The 18931-nt window shown below is 53.4% G+C and overlaps 1 protein-coding gene and 1 pseudogene across 5 annotated transcripts in view; both read right to left on the bottom strand.

Moving 5' to 3' along the window:
- Nucleotides 1–3711: 3711 nt before the first annotated feature.
- The window catches only part of MINDY4 (MINDY lysine 48 deubiquitinase 4), a 126882-nt gene continuing 111662 nt past the window's right edge, over nucleotides 3712–18931 (bottom strand). For 4 of the 5 annotated variants that reach the window (XM_020901668.2, XM_020901666.2, XM_020901667.2 and 1 more), the window contains exons 16-18: nucleotides 15268–15448; nucleotides 14611–14683; nucleotides 3712–4133 (exon numbers count right to left, since the gene is read on the bottom strand). In XM_020901668.2, coding sequence (XP_020757327.2) covers nucleotides 4085–4133; nucleotides 14611–14683; nucleotides 15268–15448 — 303 coding nt within the window. In that variant the 3' untranslated portion in view covers nucleotides 3712–4084. Of the gene's footprint in view, nucleotides 4134–14207; nucleotides 14387–14610; nucleotides 14684–15267; nucleotides 15449–18931 lie in introns of those variants that run through there. The other variant, XM_070468154.1, reaches the window with a different exon arrangement.
- On the bottom strand, nucleotides 4140–10088 carry LOC139035238 (oxysterol-binding protein-related protein 9-like; annotated as a pseudogene).

The following is an 18931-nucleotide window of genomic DNA, read 5'->3' as shown; positions in this document are numbered from 1 at the left end:
TTCTTTGCTTGTTAGAACCCATCCTGATTCATGGTCGAGGCTAGATGCAGGACCGAGGCACCTCTCCTCACTCATGCTGGAAATATGAAGAGCAAACACTTCCCTGGCCCTTGGGATGTGCATCCCTGCTCCCTGTGCTCACGGGGTAGTGATGCCCCTCGTCCTCATTATGATCTGATGAGGGCTCACTTTACCAATGAGGAAACAGGTCCAGACAGCTTATGTCAAGTGCTCACAGCTACACAGGCAGGAAGCAGTGATTCAGGACTAAACTCAGGCCTTCTGCTCCCAATGTGACTGACTTCTTCCCCGTGTCTATATGGCGTTCCACTTGCTCACTCCTTCAGTACTTTTCATTATGGAGATGACTTCTGTGTTTCCAAACTGTGACCCCACTAAGCTTTAGGGCAGAGCTTCCAAGGCTCTCCCCTCACCACTCCCAGCCCTCCCAGGAACCTGGGTCCATGGCTGCCCGCTCTCCCATCAGCAGTGTCTCTGATGGGCCAGGCCCCAGCCTGGCTCCTGACTTCTGGCTCAGACACATACGGAGACCCTGGGGAGCAGTCAGGTGGGGTCTGGATGAAACCCCACCTTAGGATTTCCCCCAATGCCCCTCTAATCCCTGGCCCGACTCTGATCCCCAGGGAGTTCTCAACTCTTCTGGAAACTCTTACCTATGCATCTGCTGTGTAGAACTTAGACAGATGTAAACAGTTCTGCCAAGGTTGGACCATCACACCCACCAGCTGCAGGAGAAGGTGAGAAAGCCCTGGGCTGGTGGTGGAGTCAGCCAGCAGGTGGCGAGGGCTTCATTGAGGAGGCATCCGTGTACTGGGATCCCCTTCCCCACTTCCTCCTAATAAAGCATGTCCTCTCCTGGAGCCAAGGGAGGGAGGCTTCAAGAAAACTCTTCAAAAGCCAGTCATGTGAGCCCTGAGTGTGGGACTGTCCTTGACTCCTGCCTGGGGATAATAAGATGCCGCTACTCCCAATGGGTGGCTGAGCAGGCAGGCAGCCTGAGGGGAAAAGATCCGAGGAGGAGAAGATGTGCTGGGGCTTTGCTTGGTTCAAACATGGATCCTGCAGAAGGAAGACTCCAGTCTTTCTGAAGTTAGGAAAAGAGGGAGGTTGACTCTACTAGAAGTGGGGGTGGGGCCAGTGCTGGGAGCCTCCATGAGCTCCAGCTTGGGGATGAGTCACCTGACTCAGGAGGGACCCCTGTGGTTTAGAGTTTCCCCCATAAGATTAGCAGGAGGAGAAGGAACTTTCCAGTGATGAGAGCATGAACTTAAGTGTTGCCATCAGCCTGGTCTTACTGTTCACACTGCCAGAAGAGCAGTGGAACCAGACTGCCCTTTCATTCAGAGGCCAAGAGACCAAGACCACAGAAAAGAAATCCAAGCGGAAATGCAGACAACGTCCCTTGGTCTCCGAGGGGGACTGGTCCAGGAGGCACCAAGGGTACCAAATCCCAAGGATGCTCAAGTCCCATAGCTGGGCTCTCAGTATCCGCTGGTGCAGAATCCATGGATACAGATAGCCAACTGTAATGAGAAAGAATAAAGCTGCTTCCTGCTCGCATCCCACAGAGGTCTGCTTGTTCAATAAACTGGCTCCCCCGTGCATGTGGAGGCCAGAGAGGGAGCAGCCAAGCCCAGGTTCAGCCCTTGAGAGGTCACTCAACCCTAGGATATAGTTCTTAACCTTTTGGGGGAAAAGAGAGGGACTTGTTGCAAGATCAAAGCTGTGAGGTAAGCTACAGACTCTCTCCACAGAAAATTACACAAATGTACACATGCACAAAAAGTTTAATATAATTTGGGGGCACTATGGACCCTCACCCACAGTCTCCCTCAAAAACTCTGCAGGCCAGATGGGAAAGCCATGTGCAAGGAGGCAGGGCCTACATTTCATTCTTACAAGTTTAGCGGCAGCACCATGGGCTCATTCTGATTTGTGGACCTGGAAGAGGGTGGTGTCGGGCTTTGCTCATCTTCCTTTCCAGAAAATTCCAGGCCAGGGGCGTCATACTGCACTTGTACCTGTGTCTTGGCTTCTAGAAAAAGTGCTTTTGTGATTTGTTGGAACTGATCTCCTCAAGCAATGCTGGGAATATTTTGATTTCTCCAGCTCCGCCAATGGTGCCCTGGTCAGAAGGTTAAGTGTTTTATTGAAAAGACACACTTTTCCTTCCCAGGCTGATAAACAAGGCTGCTGCAGGGAAACCGACTTCCTCCCCCGGGTCACTCAGCTGGAGCGGCCTAACCCTGGCCAAGGAAAACAAATGCGTAAACATTTCAGGGACATATAGGAAGCGTTTCTGCTGGACGCCTACAGTGAATGGCCACTGGAGTTTACACAGCAAACCCCACGGGGGCCTCGGCACAGCCAGGACAAAGCACTCCTGGCCTCTCACTTCCCTCCCGGCTCCTACTTGCTGCTCCCCAAAGACCCATAGTCCCGCCACTGCTTTTACCCAGCCTGCGAAAGCACTGAACAGGCTCTTTAGTGGTCACCACCAAATGCCAGCTTTGCCTGCTGTATGCTTGGCTCTTAAAGAGAAGAGGGGGGTCTCCTTTCGGCTAGCACTGCAGGGGGATCACAACCTCCGAGCTGTTTGTGTCCTGAGCCTTAAGGGGGGACACGGAAGCTGGGGACTGGCTGCCGTCCAGTGTCTACAATTCTCCCCGGGTCAGGGCAGATGTGGGAGGAGCACATGCCTGGTCCTTGCGTGTGAACACTCTCCTCTGCAGGGCCCACTCAGAATCCCAGCCAAGCACTCGAGGGGCACAGCCAGGCGTGTGTGGGGTGGGGGTCGGGGGCTCATCCACAATGCAGCTCCTGACTCCCACGTGGACAGCCAGGTGACAGAGGTTCCTGGAGGCTGTGTTCTGCTTCTGGGTACCCTCGCTCAGCCCACTGTGGGGAGCCACTGCAGAGGGCTCCGTAGCTTCCGTTTTTAACAAAAATCTCTGGTCTCCTTCTTCATCAGCCTCCATTGCATTTCTATGCTTGCTCGTGCTCCTCTTTGGAATCCGTAGGATATAAATTATTGGAATGAAGGAGGCTCCGGGTACAATTTTCTCTTCTCGGGTGACTACGGAGTCTTCCCTGTTCCCACGTACTCGACCCTTCCCACCTACTCTACCCTCAATCTGGAGTGCGGGGGTCTCCATGGGCTCTGCCCACACACATTTCAGCCAGTTTTCTCCACACATGCCCCACTACAGTCACACAAGGGACCATATCTAGTCCCTCTTCTCATCCTCATCTTACTGTCCTCTGGGGCCAAAGGGTCCCTCCCTAGAAGGTTCTCTTCCCCATACCTGTTTGGCCAGGTGTAGCCTACCCTCCAGTGCACATGTCCGTCCTCATGGGGCCTCACAGGCATCAAGGTCAGCCCTGAGATGGGGTCCCAGGGGGCCTGAGTTACTCCTGGTCAGGACTGCTTATGGAGCTTGGTGTCTCAGACATGAGCTGATCAACAGAAGGCAGGCCAGACCATAAGCCCAGCCAGGGACACCTGTGGGCCACAGGGTATGGCTCACATAGAGACTCTTGCTGGGTGATGACTGAGCCCACAAGTCTCCAGGGCTCTGGTCCCCTCCACCCGTCACCACCACCCCCCCGCCCCCCCCCCGCCCCAGCTATGAACCTTGCAAACCTCAAGCTTCCTTTGCAGCAACAGAACAAATGAGACTGGCCCTCAGCAAAGATCCGACTCCTGGTTTATAGAAACCAACTCTCAGAAATAACGAGTGCCCTGGATCCCTCGGCTGACCACATCAGAGGTCTGATGAGGGGACGGCCTGACAGGGAGTCAGGGAGGGATGCACAGAAAAGGCAGCAGAGATCCCACCAGCCTCCCTTGGCAGTCACAGCTCAGCTGGGAGGGGCTACACAGCAGCGCACTGGGCCCGAATCGCTCCCCGGCAGGCTCTTCATGGAAGAGGCAGGCAGGTTTCGGACACTTCTGTGGCAGTGCTGGTTCAGGTGCTGGCCCCGACTTGTCCCTGAGGCCCGGGGCTCCGCCATCACCCCTAGTGATGAGAGGTGGAGCCATGAGGCTCATCCCCATGGAGGGTCACAGGATGGGTTCCGAGCCATTCCAGTTCACTGATGCGCCCTTCCACCTAAGAACAGAGCGACAGAGAGTTAGAGCTGCAGGGCCACAGAGGAACCATCTCTTGTCCTCACTCACCTGATCTCCCATCTCCAGCGCTTTGAGGATTTCAAGTTTCGTCATGTCCACGTCACCCCTCCACACCCACAGGCAAACCTACACACCAGGTCCCTATAAGACAAATGCACCCAAAACCCCTTGACAAGCCGAGTGATCTACACACATCTGAGTCCAGCCGCTCTTCAGGGGGGGCCGGATGGTGGCACTTTAAAGGCACATGGGAAGACCCAGATATGGAGAAATCCTGGAGGTTTCAAGGCACAGAAGGGGGTCCAGTTGCCAGAGCCCAGAAAGGTAGGCAGGGGGCATAGGGAGCCTGCAGGGGCTGCACCACAAAGGACCTAGGAGGCCTCGCAAGGATTCTGGCCTTTGCTCTAAAAACCATGAGAAGTTAGTGAAGTGCTGTGAGCAGTTCAGTAAAACACAGGTTTGCATTTTCAAAAAATTACTTTAGGAAGCCTTAAGAAGCAGTGAGTATGATTAAATAGGAGCCCAGAGTTAGACAGGGCTTACTGGTGGATCAGATGTAAAGAATCTGCCCACAGTGCACAAGACTCAGGTTCGATTGCTGGATTGGGAAGATCCCCTGGAGAAGGAAATGGCAACCCACTCCAGTATTCTTGCCTGGAGAATCACATGGACGGAGGAGCCTGGCAGGCTACAGTCCAGGGGATTGCAATGAGTCAGACACAACTGAGGAACTAACACTTCAGCAGAGTTAGATATAATTTAATAATAGTTCAATCCCCAAATTAAAGTTATTATAGGAGAGACCAACACTTAATTTTAATATTAGTACATGCAATTAGTTTTCTATAAAGGACTGAGAGGAATCACATTTATAGCAGGCGGAATATTTTGGAAAAATCTGGCACTGGGTGCATTATACACAAACGTACATCCTAACATTATACAAACCAGGAAACAGATGTTGCATACCTCAATAGCAGTACTAGAACATGCAGTTTGAGGCTGGGGTTTTGAAATGTTTCCCAGGGTGTGGGGTTTGGGGAGTAGACATTTTCAAACCCTAAAGTTTATAAGTCAAAATTGAAATTGTCGCAGAGAGGGAAGAATGGGACACTTTTCTTACTTTACTTGTACATCTGCACTGGAAAGCCCAACACAGGCAGACCTCATTTTATTGAGCTTTTCTTTATTGCACTTCACAGATACTGTGGGGTTTTCTGTTTGTTTGCTTGTTTGTTTACAAATTGAAGGTTTATGGCAACCCTGCATCGAACAAGTTATCAGCACCATTTTTTCCAACAGCATTTGCTTACTCTGCAGTTCAAGCTGTTTCATTATTACTATCTTTGTTACTGTTATCCATGATCAGTGATATTTGATATTATTACAAAAGATTACGACTCATTGAAGATCATGATGGTTAGCATTTTTGGCAATAAAGTATTTCCTAATTAAGATATGCACATTGTTTTTTAGACATAATGCTATTGCACACTTGACAGACTACAGGATAGTGTAAACCTAACCTTCATATGCACTGGGAAACCAATAATTCATATGACTTGCTTTACTGCATGGGTCTGGAACGAACCCACAACATCTCTGAGGTCTGTCTGTATCCCTGAGATTGCACCTGCAACAAGACGGGAGTGAACAGGTTCTCTCAAAGTAAGACTCTTGCATTTTCCAACCGAGTGCTTAGAAGTACCATGAAGTTTCAGTCATGGCTCGCCATAAAGCCAGCATTTTCCATCTTCATGAATAACCTAGAACCCCGCCGAATTTCTCTCCTTCCTTCCTCAGGCTTCTGCTCTTTGCCTTTCTTCATGACTGTGCCTGCCTTTCGGGACCCCACCTATGTCTCTGAGTTTCCAGTTGAGAGGGACAGCCTTGCAGAGGCAGGGGGATTCATATTCATTCTGTTCTTCCAACCCACTTTCCTCCTGATGACCAGCAACTTCTTGGTCTCTGTAAAGATTGTAAGATCCCCACGGAGTATTTTTCACACTTTACATCATTCCATTTCCCTTCAAGTGAGCAAAAAGATTTCTTGTCATTTGGAGAAGAAAAAAAAACTTAGTGTAATTTTGTGCTTCTTGCTCCCATAGAAAGGTGTGGTGTGGGTGACAATACTTGCATATAGCTCATTTTGGAACAATTATTACGGCATTCTCCTCCTAGCTCCACCGAGGCCTCCACCCTGTCCAGGGCTTCCATAACTCCCCAGGGAATGTAAGAATGTAATGGCTGCCGTAGTCTAGACACCAGGCACAGCCCTGCCCTGTGTCATGCATGTCAAGTGACAGTTTAAGAAATTTTCATCTGGTCCAAATATGAACACTGGAATGCATCTTCTTGTTAAAACACTTGGCATAAAAGGCTGTGGACGATGGAATAGCTGCTCAGCCATGAATGTTAAACTATTTTAAGAAACCCTCCAAAACTAGCTCAGGATTCCCTTCAGTGTCATTTGGTAGCGTCCTGGGATGCTGCACGATCACACCCAAAATGGGGTTGTACAGTTTTTTGGCAAATTGGTTCTTTTCTTCCTGCATAAAAGGCTAAGAGAGGTACCATTTCATCACCCAAACCACTTGGTCCCTGGAATCCTCCCAGTCTCAGATACTCAGTGGCAGGTCTGGATGTGCAAAAGTTTGCATACATTTCTAGAAGAGAGTTTCCCCCAAGAATAACTGTCAGAAGAACTACCTTAACAAGATCCATTCCAAGCATAACCTGTGATAAGAAATGCAGGATAACCTCTCATGCTCCTCCACAGACCTAACCTCTGCTTCATCATCAGCCATGTCTTGTGCATCAACAAGGTCAGCATCACCTGTTCCATTGGAATGTGGATTAAGTGATTCTTTGGTACCCGAGTGCTTTAGACAGTGTCCTGAGGTGCTGTGTTGTTGGCACTGAGATAGATCTAGAGGAGCCTATTAGACGCTTTGGGGTTGAGCTAATTTGATGGAACCATCAGCATCAGAGCATCCATCACTGCTTTAAGGAGAGATACTGGGACGGTGTTTGGGGACTGCATAGCAGCCCCAGAAGGAGTCAGGCTTTTCCTTGGTGAAGAGTGTCCACTGCCTGCCCTACTGGCGCAGGACCCTGATGACAGCTCACAGTAGCTAACAGAGGTCCAGCTGGTGGGGAAGATGGGTAGAGGTCTGACTTCCACAACCGAGCATGCTCTGGAGGTAAGATGAGCTGAGAAGGGTTGCGATGACCACAGGTTCCAAGGGAGTATGTGGACCTACTGCACCTACTGGGTTAACAGCACTTGAGCAACCTGCAGCCACATAAGGCAGAGCCTCATTGATTCTACCATGCAACTTGAGGTTTTCAATTTGCTTTCTATGCTCATCATCTTTGCAGCTTTGAAACACATCATTAAAAACCTTTCACTGTCCTGTTAAGATTTGTAGAGGAGCGTGTGTGTATGTGTGTTAGTCGCTCAGTCGTGTCCAACTCTTTGCCACCCCATGGACTGTAGTCCACCAGGCTCCTCTGTCCATGGAATTTCCCAGGCAAGAATACTGGAGTGGGTTGCCATTCCCTTCTCCAGGGGATCTTACTGACTCAGAGATCGAACCCGGATCTCCTGCATTGCAGGCAGGTTCATTGCCAACTGAGGCACCAGGCTCCAGTAGAGGAGCATCAGCTTCCGTAAAGTTCCTATCAAAATCTTAGACACTAGGAGTACATCCTGAATCCAGATGCCCAGATGAAAGGCAGAGAAAAGAGCGACATTCCTGCCCACAGCCTGCCTCCAGACAGGCACCAGGGACCCAGATTTGCAAAGGAGAAACTACTGCCAAGACCAGTTTGGATTCTTGCCTCCAGTCACGGAGAGAACGAGGGGAAGAGTCAGAAATAGAGCAGATTTCCTGTATCCCTATAAGATCCACCCTCAGCCTGGTCCCCAATGCCCTTCCCTCATCCCTCTCCATCCCTCACAGCCTCACCCTCCCCATACTGACAGGCAGACAGAAGCTTCTACTCTGAGCTCCCAATTTGACAAAATAGAGTTTGGCTTCAGTGCAGGGGTGAGTCACTCTCATCTGCTGCTAGACGCTCATGTCACACCAACTAGCCAGTGAGTCCTAAGGTCCGGCTGTGGGGTTGATGTTGGCTTTGAGGCTTTCCATAGCGGTAACCAACCCACCGCACCCTGGCCAACAGTTACTGAGGCAGGGAGAGTAGCAGAAACACAGAAAGAAAGCAGTGTACAACTACAACAGGAAATCGGACATGTTTTAAAATTGAAAGAGCTGAAATGCTGGGATGCTGTGTTTATGAAGGGGATGAATGGTTCCCCAGGGGGATGGTTCTGAAAGTCTACAGGCCAATTACAAGGATGAATAAGAACTCTAAATATGCAATCAGGGGCTGATAGAGAAAGGGAAGGGTGAAATGGAGTGGCTTCTCAGTGGGCAGGCAGCATCAAAGCTCACTCAGCTATGAAGAAGCAGGGCTCCTCAGTGTGGGCACAGTGGGTATTTGGGGCTGAATAGTTCTGTTGCGATGGCTGTCTTGTGCACTGCAGGACATTTGACACCCTCCCCCCAACCAAGGACAACCCAAAATGTCCCCAGATGTTGCCAAATATCCCCTGCGGTACAAAACTGCCCCCAGTCAACCCCAGCTCAGGGGTTGAGCTCAGTGAAGATGCGGTGGTCCCCAGAGCTCAGGTACATTCAGCGTCATGGGCAGGCCCATCTCATGATCACGACTGAATCCCTTTCCTCTCCAGCAGCCATCACTGAGCAGAGCAGCAGTTACCTGCCTCCACAGATTCTCAACACTGACAGAACTGGTGTATTTCAGGGGAAAAAAGATGACTTGCTGTACCAGTGAGGAGAAGAGGGCAGGCCTGCTTTTAAAACCGCCGAGCTGACCTGTAGAGATACACCCCAGAATTCCTCTCACTCATTTTGGATTTCCAGACAAGCATCCAGCGTGCCAGCATCCCATCCTAGGTGCTAGCCACTGGCAGCCAGAGCAGCTACAGGATGAGCCCCATGGGCTGCCTCTCCCTTGAGAGCCTGGCCAGAGCTGTGCCCTCTGGGGGAATCATAGCGACTGAAACCACCTGTGCTGGCCAGAAACCATAGGGACCAATCACGTGAGATGCTTTACGACAGGAGATCCTGGTAAGGAACACAGAACAAGCCACCATAAAACTGAAGAGTTCGGGAAAAGGTCAAAAGGAGACGCCATATGTCCGACCACCTCCCAGAATCCTTTTCACCGGCATCCATCTTGGCTGAGCTATGTGTGCTTCAGCAGCAAGGACCCTGAGTCAGAATGATTGGCCAGAGACAACCCAGAAACTAATCCCATCCCCATAAAACCCGAGACTGTGAGCCACGTGGCAGAGCAGTTCTCCTGGGTTCCCTTACTGCTCTCCACCCGGGCACCCCTTCCCAATAGTCTCTCACACTGTCAGCACATGTGTCTCCTCGGACGACTCATTTCCGAGTGTTAGACAGGAGCCCACTGTTGGGCCCCAGAGGGGGTCCCTGTTCCTGCAACACCTGCACCTGCAATGACCATCCTCCCTCTCCACCCTGCATCCTTCGGGGTCAGATCTAGGACCCCTCCTTCCAGAAGTATCCTTCCTCAGTACCGCGGCCAGGCTCTCCCCACCATACTGTCACGGCGTCTCCCTCTCCTGCTAGACTGTGAGCCCCTAACGTGCAGAGCTGGTCTCACTTGCCTCCCTCCCCTCCATGACCGCTGGCTCAGTGCTGGGCTCCCAGGGGGGATGCTGAGGGACCATGCCCCTGCACACCCACCACCCCTGCTATTCCTTCTCAAGCCTGGGCACCAGCAGGAAAACCTAAGTCTTCACACTGCACTCCCCCTCCCCTTTGACCCCAGTGGGCACTGAGATCTGCCCAAGGCCCACCTCCCCTCCCTTCCCTTCTGCCTCGTCCCATTCTTCCTCCTCCCCACCCATCCTCGGCCAACCTTGCGTGTGAGTCCCCCACGGTCTCCAAAGGAAAGGGAATGCTTCCTCTCAACCTCACCACAGCTCAGGGAAGGCACCATTATACCCAATCCACAGATGGGAAATGGAGGTCCAGGTAGAGCCAGACCTGGAGCAACATAATAGTAGCAGAGCCAGGACTCAGTCGGGGTCTCCAGACTCCCGTTCAATGCTGTGCAACATGGTGTCGCATATTCCATGAACAAGGAACACCACGGGCCGTTGTGCCTATGGGCTGCAGTGGGGGGGACTCAGAAGAGGGGGGCTGGGTGGCAGGAGCACCCAGGGTACTCTCCCTCAGCGGGTGAGAGGCACAGTGAAGACAGCACCGAGGCAAGAAGGGTGTTTGCAGAGATTCCTCAGGCTGTAGGGGGGAGCAGCAGAGGGAGGTGGGCACTCAGCTACAGCCCCTCAAAGGCACCATCCCAGCTGAAATTACATTTTCCATTTTTCGTCTGATCCTCCAAACAGAAACATCTGTGGCCCAGCCCCAGGCCCCAGTTATGAGTTCTTTCCTCTTTTCTCTGGACTGTTGACAACCGTTTCATTTTTTCTCCCCCATTCTACTGAGGCTGGAAGCTTGAGAGAGGTTACTGTGTGCGCCTTGTTTGGAAATGACCATAAATCAGGCTTTTTTTTTTTTTTTTTGCTGAGATGGCTAGAGAACAGAGGACGGAGGAGGGTAGGGGACAGACACAAGCAAAGGTAACAGGAGATTCTATGAGGCCGAGGCATGCGTTACACTAGAGAGTGGAGATGGTCCGGGACCTGGGGTGGATTCCAATTAGGATGTTCTTCTCCAAAGTCTGGCAGTCTGGTCTTGTGCAATGTCACCATGGCAACAAAGCCAGGTGGTGGGAAGTCACCCTGCCCGTTCAGTGACCTTCCACTGGGCTGGGACAGCATGGGCCTAAGCTCCAGGCCCTGCACTGTTCTTGACTCGGGGTGTGGCCTGGGGCCAGACCCCAACCCTAGAGAACCCTGTCCGCACAAGGAAGGGCCATGTCAGAAGTTGTCCAAAGGCCTTTCTGTGGACCCAAGCAGGCCGCCAGATGGCCGGGCATGTGGCGTGCCTCGTGCAGGTTGGTGTGAGCGTCAGAGGCTCTTACAGGGCGACAAGAGCTGAGTCTGAGGGTGGGCAGTGCACCTCTTCCTGCATTGCAACAGAGTTGACTCTGAACTTGACTTCTGTCCATTTGTGAACTCTGAGAGCAAGACGCGAGTCTCATCCAGCTGTTTCTTGCATAGAGTCAAGTCCAGAAGTTTCATGAGGTTGGAGTGATGATGGAGAAATCCCACCTGCCCTCAAGTTGGTCTATGCTGCCGTGAGACCTGCCTTTCAGCAGGTGCTTGGACTCTGACTGGCCTTGGAAAGGACTTGAGCTCGAGCCATACCCACTTTCTGTCAAGGCAGCAGGACCTATCCCCCAAGAGGCTGGGCCCCAGCACTAGTGGGTCTCACTGACCTCGAAGGCCACTTTCCCAAGTTTCTCCCTCTGAGCTGTTTGAGAATCTGGGATGAAAACAAAATGCAAAGCCTTTGTAATCCAACCCCTTGGAACAGGATCCCAGGAGGCCAGGCCTGCTGTTTCCCATTACAATGGTATGTTATCTGACGGGTACACGGGGAACAATCCCACATTCCCTCTACTCACTCACCCACTCAGCTTTCCGGGAATGATGCTGGGAAAAGTCGTGCCGTGTTAACTACCCAGAAGGACCCAACAGGGTAGAGCAAGTGACGGGAGAAGTTGAATTGGTCTCAGCAAAGTCCACACAGGGGTGCAGCACTTAGACCTGGGCGGGCGGGGGGCAGCCGCGGAGCCAGGGAGGAAGTACCTCAGGGCCAGTGTGTCAGAGCAGGCCAGATGCTGGCGGCTCAGCATCTCACTTGACGGCTGACCCTCACCGGGCAGCCAGGGAGGGGGAGGGGGAGGTGGCCACCGACCCCACCAGCCACCAGAGCATCAGTTCTCAAAGGGCCACCTTAGGACACAGCGCCTACAGCCCCCGGGAACTCGAGAAATGCAGATTCTCAGGCCACATCCCAGACAGACTGAACCAGAAGCTCAGGGGTGGAGGTCAGGGGGCACGGGATTTGTTTAACCATGCCCCTCCAGGGGAGGCCCGCTGAAGCCTGGGGACCACGCTCTAGGGCAAACCTTCCCTGTGAGTGGACAAACACAGACATGCCGGGCCACTGATCCCCTCAGCCAGCAGGGAACTGTGTGGAGTCTGGGCCAACCAGGGGCCCCAGGCCGGTTGTCCCAAACCCTGTGTGTTGCCCACATATGATGATTTTCTATCTGTGACAAGCACTAAGGAGCTCTGCTGGAGGAGATGCCAGGACGCAGTCTGGCCCAGGCTGCTCCCGTGACAGTGAGCAGGGATGGATGAGGGCGGGGCAGGGACTCAACCTGGACCGCCTGCCCCAGGCCAAGGGCTCAGGGAAGCCTCTCCAGATCATTTCACATGCCGTCATTTCACTGGCTCATTTCAGGGCCCGTGGCCCCACCCCAGAGCAGGGGTAGGTCCTAGAGAAGAGACCACTGACAGACGAGGGAGAGGAGCCTCAGGCCCACGTTCACACTTGGACGTCTCTGGACTGACCAGAGCCCCAAGTCATTCTCAAGCACTTGTCAATCAGGGCTGAGCCTACAAAGACCAATCCCTGGATCCCTGGGAGGCACCTGGTAAGCCGAGTTCTGCAGCAGAAGCATTCTCAGGAAAGGAGGAGTTACTCCAAAGAGCGTCAGCGGAGAGGTTCAGGGCAGTGGGCCACCGGGGAGGGCTGCAGAGACAGACTTTCCTGCAGAGGCCTTCAGGGAAAGGTCCCAGGGGTTTGGAGGTGGGCAGAGCCTGCGCCTAGACCCTCCTGCAGGAAGGATGCCCGGTGGCCCCCCACCCTGTCCTACAGGAGGTGCCAAGGTCGGTGTCACCTCCTTCCCCCGCTGCTGCCCGTCTCTCATCACTCTGAATGAGTGGCCCTTTGTACATGAAAGGAAAGCGGGCTGCGTGTGCCTTTAATCCTCCCGACGAAAGAAACGCCGGCACATGACCCCACAGGAATGCTCCACCCCGGCCCGGCGGGCAGGCAGGTGGACGGATGAGCAGATGGATGCATGAGTGGGGGACAAGGCAGATGTCCCCACACCTCCTCTACGTCCCTTCCTGTGTTTGTGGAGCCTACTTTCTCTCCTCGGCTCTATTCAAGGGCTCACTGGCCTGTGGGTGGCTGGGCAGCAGCCCTAGGCTCCAGGTGAGCCCCCTGGATCTCAGGCAGTCAGAGACATGGGGCCCCAGACATGGCCCACATCCTCCACCCCAATCGCCTCACAAACAGGAAAACAGAGGTTCCACCCAAGGTCGCTGGGAGTCATGAGCAGTTGAGACAATAATAACCAGGGCTGTGCAAGGCACTTGGTGATGTCCTGGGTACTCTTCATGACAGCTGTGTGAGTCAGGCCCGGCCAGCAACCCCACTTTACAGACGACAAAGTGAGGCACAGACAGAAGTCCGATGGCTCACTGACAGAGAGCGGTGAGGCTGGGATCCAAACTCTGGGACCCACGCTCACCATGTTGGCACATTCTCCTGCTCCCCTGCTGGAACCCGGGTCTCCTCCCTCCCGGCCTGCCCCTCCCATGGCACCCTGAGGCCTCTGCGTCACCACCCAGAGGCTCTGAGAAGGGTCAGACTGAGAGCTGGCAATTCCCCCGGCCTCCCCGCTGCAGAGTGCCGCTCCAGCTCTGGGCCTAGTCAGAGAACTCCTGAGTCAAGTGAGTCCCCTGGCCTGATCCTCAGGCTCCCTAAAGACCGAGGGTGGGGTGATAGGACTGGAGGACCCCCACTGCCTTGGAGGCTCCAGGGTGCCTCCACTGGGTGTTCAGAGGGCCCCACCTGCACCAGCAGAAGGTCCGGGGCCGCCCCTCCCTGACGCAGAGGCATCGCTTCTCCAGGAGGCTGTGGCTGAGCACACCCTGGCCAGGTCAGGTCCTCCTCGTTTCCGATCCTATTCAAGAGCCTCCCCGCCCGCCCCCCCCACCCGACACCACCAGGTAACCTCACCTGTTCTTCTTCCTTTGGGCCTGACAGCACTCACCACATCCGGCAGCTGCTGCTTTGAATGAGGAGGGGTCTCAAGAGGCACCAGCTCACCACCCCCACCACCTGACATGGGGCATTTTAACAAGTTGTCTGAAGACACGTCATCTCACAAATCACACACTTCTCCCTGGGCTCCAGTGACCAGAAAATGCCACGTATGAACCAGCACTGAGTCTTTCCAGTCTGCGGGGGTCCTCCATTCCCCATCACACACACCCCTCCTAGGTGGGGACAATCCAGTAACCCCATTCTCCTTCCTATAGACCACCCCCCACCACTGCTGCACCTCACCCCCCACCCCTCCACCACCACTCGGGCAAGGCTCGGAAGTCAGAGATGAGCCTGACTCACTTGGTTCTGATGCAGAGCTCAAGGGGAGGGACGAGGCCGTTGTCTCTGTCCTCAGGAACGGTCTGGGTGGTGTCTGGTGAGGGAGGGAGAGAGAGAGGCACACGGTCATCAGCCAGGCCCGGGCTCACCTGAGGTCAGCATCAACAACCCTACTCCTCAGACCTGACTCCTCAGGCACCTACCGCTCTTCTCCTCTCGTTTGGACCTTCCCTGGCTCCTGCCTGTCAGCTCTGACCCAGATACCACAGAACCTACTCACTGGCCTCCCATCTCCAGTCTCTACCCCACCCTCCTGCTCCACTTCAGCTACCAGAATAATTCTTTCCGAAAACATATCTCACCCCATCACTCCCCTTGCTCCAAAACCTTCCATGGCTCCCCTTTGCCTGAAGATTAAAAACCCAAACTTGCTGGCATGATGCGCTTTCCTATGTAGTCTCCACCTCACCTTCCACCCTTTAAGCCCACCATTTCTCAAGGCCCAGTGCTGGCCCCCTCCTGCAGGAGGCCCTGCTTTTATTCGCCCTCTGATCCCCCAGCCCCAACAGTCGAGTCTGCATTGTTCTCTGCTTGCCCTGACTGGGTGTGCTAAGGCCAGCGTCCCCGACCAGTCTGGAGGCTCCCTAGCCGCACAGGATGAGTGGGGAGGCGGCGCACCGACAGTCAGCCGGATCTGCTCCTGCTGGTTGGCCAGGCCGTCGTAGTAGTACAGGTCGAAGAGCCGCTCAGTCCTCCAATCTCGCAGCAGCTCGAGCTGCTGGCTGAAGAGGACGCTGAAGTGGCTCTCACTGCACACCACCCAGATGGGGAACCTCGGGGTCTTCAGGAAGCAGCCCACCTAGACAAGGAGAGGGAGCAGATGGAGACACCTGATGCAACACGGCACCCAGAGGAGCAGCTTGGCGCATCTTCTGTCCAACCCCAGGCCTGGGCTGGCCTCAGCGGGGACCAGTGGGGGATCCCGGCCTGTGGGCTGACCTCAGTGGGGTCCAGTGGGGGATCCCGGCCTGTGTGTGCTGCTCACTGACAGTGGGCTGTCCCTGCCCACTGAGCCCCTCACTCCCAGGGCCTTTCCCTACAGACAGTCATAGGGAGACACCCCAGCCTGAAAGCCGGGCATCACCCTCCCCTTATCTCCGGCAGCCAGCTGGCATGTGGTGCTGCCCATCGTGCCACTGAAGGCCCCCGCATGTCCAGCCCCTCTGCCCCCAGCAATGACCTCCTGACCGGTTCTTCCTACACCCTCCCCTCCCCAGCCGCAGCCACACAGGGCCTCTCACCAGTCCTCAAGCTAATCCAGCAGGGCAAGCCTCATGCCTGCATCCTGTCCACGAGTACACCTCCCTTCTCCTTCAGGTCCCGCTTCATCCGGATGACCCAGTCAGAGAGCACGCATCATGTCCCCCTGCTGGGTCCCGGGGTGAGGATGGGAACTAGGTACCAAGTACCCACCCTCCTCTGTCACAGCGCATCCCTCTGCCCTATGACAGCGTGTCTGCCTGCCTCTTGCACGGACTATATACCCTTAGCAGCAGTGCAGGGGATATCAGTCGATATAAGCAAATGTTTGATGACTGAAGGTCCTGGTGATTGAAACAGAACATGAGCTAAGAATTTAGCTTGAAGACAGGTGGGGCTGGAGCCAGGTGGAGAAGGGAGGGAAGGCCTCTGGGCGAGCATCTATGCGTGATGCCAGGACAGATGTTCAGAGACCTTCAGGGAACAGCAGGCATCAGGGAAAAGCAGGGAAGGGGAGAATAATGGTGGAAGTTCCTGAGGAGGAAATCCTTTGGAAAGTCCCCAGCAGAGGACCTTCATGGTGGAGGAGTGCTGTGGGCAAGGCAGACGCACAGGATCAACATTAGGGCCCTCCAGTTGTTGGATCTGCAAAGGGGAGAGGCGGGGCCCGGCCCCCCACCCCACCCAGATGCGTGCCTGGTCTGCCCCTTGGTGGCCAGACTTCAACATGCTCTCTCCCTGTCACCTGTGATTCCCAACCCTGGGCCCTGGCTGATTCAGTTCTGTACGTGCAGTGGGCCAGGCTTGATTCGGCCTAATCCCCACCAGCCCCGGGGAGATGTTTGCACACTCAGGTATTTACAGCCACAGCCTGTGGATTAAGGAAAGAATGGGAATTATTTTTCCAGTGGGGAGATGGGCATACTTTCTCCAGGGCCCGTCCCAGAAGACTAGGCCTCCCATAGCCCAACTGGAGCTGGCATGTCTCGGCCAGAGAGGCTTGTGCTCTGGGGAAATGCCTGCTTGTGAACCTCCGACAGAGGGTAGCAGGGTGAACTTCACAAAGTCTTCACTTTCTCATTATCCAAGCACCCTGCCCATGTCCTACTTGGCCCGCTAGGCCCTCACCCCAGCCCCCTGGGAACAGTAAAGTGTGACTACAGAGCTCCCTCCTTGGTGAGGGGGGCGGGGAATTCGTTGTCTTAAGGGACGTGGCTGGACGTGCCTAAAGCCCACTGCAAACTTGGCTTCCATTCCAGTTAAAAGAGGCTTTTCTGGTGAGGGCATCACCTCGAACAGGGAGCTCTGCAGACTGGGAAGCCAGCGCTCACTCATTGCAGGAAAAAGTGCCGTGCAGCCCGCCAGGAACCGGCGTCTGCAGAATCAGCCACCTTGAATTTTCCAGCAGAGGGACAAAAGGGCAGCTTGCCATCTAAGCAATGGTCAAAAGATTAAGGGCAAAAAAAGCTGCCCGGGGAATTTATAAATGAGTTTTCTCATTCAGGAGCCCCTTCCAATTGGGTGACTTTTTTCCAAAGACGAAATTGGCTTCCCTGTGGATTCTAGGGTAGCTAACCAAAAGGTCTGGGGCGAGGAAGGAGGGTGGGGGCACATTTCCCGTCCCCCCGGCACGGCCCCAGGCTTTCTCCTAGTGGGTGAACGTGCAGCACAATCTTCAGGGATTACAGTTGACCCTTGAACAACATGTGTTTGAACCGTGCAGGTCCACTCATACATGGGTATTTTTCGATAGTAACTACTACACTATTACATAGTGCATGGCCGGTTGACTCTGGAGGCCGAGGAATGGTGGATATGGAGAATCTATGATGAATTATATGCAGATTAACCCCTGAGTGGCTCAGGGTCAACTTGTATTTTTAAATGGATTCTTGCATCTTTTGCAGGACAGAGGTGTGTAAATGCCTCCAACCCATTCACAAACTGCCAGCTTTAAAAAGAATTCATTTGAATCAGTTCTAATGAGATGGATGAAACTGGAGTCCATTATACAGAGTGAAGTAAGCCAGAAAGATAAAGACCATTACAGTATACTAACACATATATATATATATGGAATTTAGAAAGATGGTAACGATAATCCTATATGCAAAACAGAAAAAGAGACACAGATGTACAGAACAGACTTTTGGACTCTGTGGGAGAAGGCGAGGGTGGGATGTTTCGAGAGAACAGCATCGAAACATGTATATTATCTAGGGTGAAACAGATCACCAGCCCAGGTTGGGTGCATGAGACAAGTGCTCAGGCCTGGTGCACTGGGAAGACACAGAGGGATCAGGTAGAGAGGGAGGTGGGGGGGGGGGGGGGGGGGGCGGGTGGGTCGGGATGGGGAGTACACGTAAATCCATGGCTGATTCATGTCAATGTATGACAAAAACCACTACAATACTGTAAAGTAATTAGCCTCCAACTAATAAAAATAAATGAAAAAAAAAAAGCAATGAAATGGGATATGTAAAACCAAGAGGAGGCCTGTGAAGGAAAGAATTAAGATTCTTGTGATGGAGAATGACAAGGTGGGCAGGGGGCCACAAGAGGAGACCTCTACTGAGATAGAGTGATGAGGTTAGGAAAGGCTTCCTCTTAGAAATGACAGTGAAGTCAAAACACGAAGGGTGGGAAAAGCAGGGACAGGATGTAGGGCCTTATCAATCAAGGGAAGGTCTGGACTATAGTCTCTGTATTAGATTGCTAGAGCTGCATAACAAAGTTCCACAGACTGAGCAACTCAAACAACAGAAATTAATTTTCTCACAATTCTGGAGGCTAGAGGTCCCAGGTCAAGATGTCAACAGGGTTGGTCTCTTCTGAGGCCCCTCTCCTTGGCATGAAGGTGGACAGGTTCTCCCTGTGTCTTCAAGTGGTCTGCCCTTAGTGTGTGCCTATGTCCCAACCTCTTCTGATAAGGACACCAGTCAGCTGGATTTGGGCCCAACCATCGGACTTCTTTCACCTTTGTAACCTCTTTAATGGCCCTATCTCCAAGCATAGTCACATTCCAAGGTACTGCCAGCTAGGACTTCAACAAATGAATGTCAGGTTAAGGATCGGGGAGAAG

Source organism: Odocoileus virginianus, chromosome 1 (assembly GCF_023699985.2).
Source record: "Odocoileus virginianus isolate 20LAN1187 ecotype Illinois chromosome 1, Ovbor_1.2, whole genome shotgun sequence".
Classification (NCBI taxonomy): Eukaryota; Metazoa; Chordata; class Mammalia; order Artiodactyla; family Cervidae; genus Odocoileus; species Odocoileus virginianus.
The sequence above is the reverse complement of the archived record's forward strand: the minus strand, read 5'-3'. Positions and strand labels throughout refer to the sequence as shown.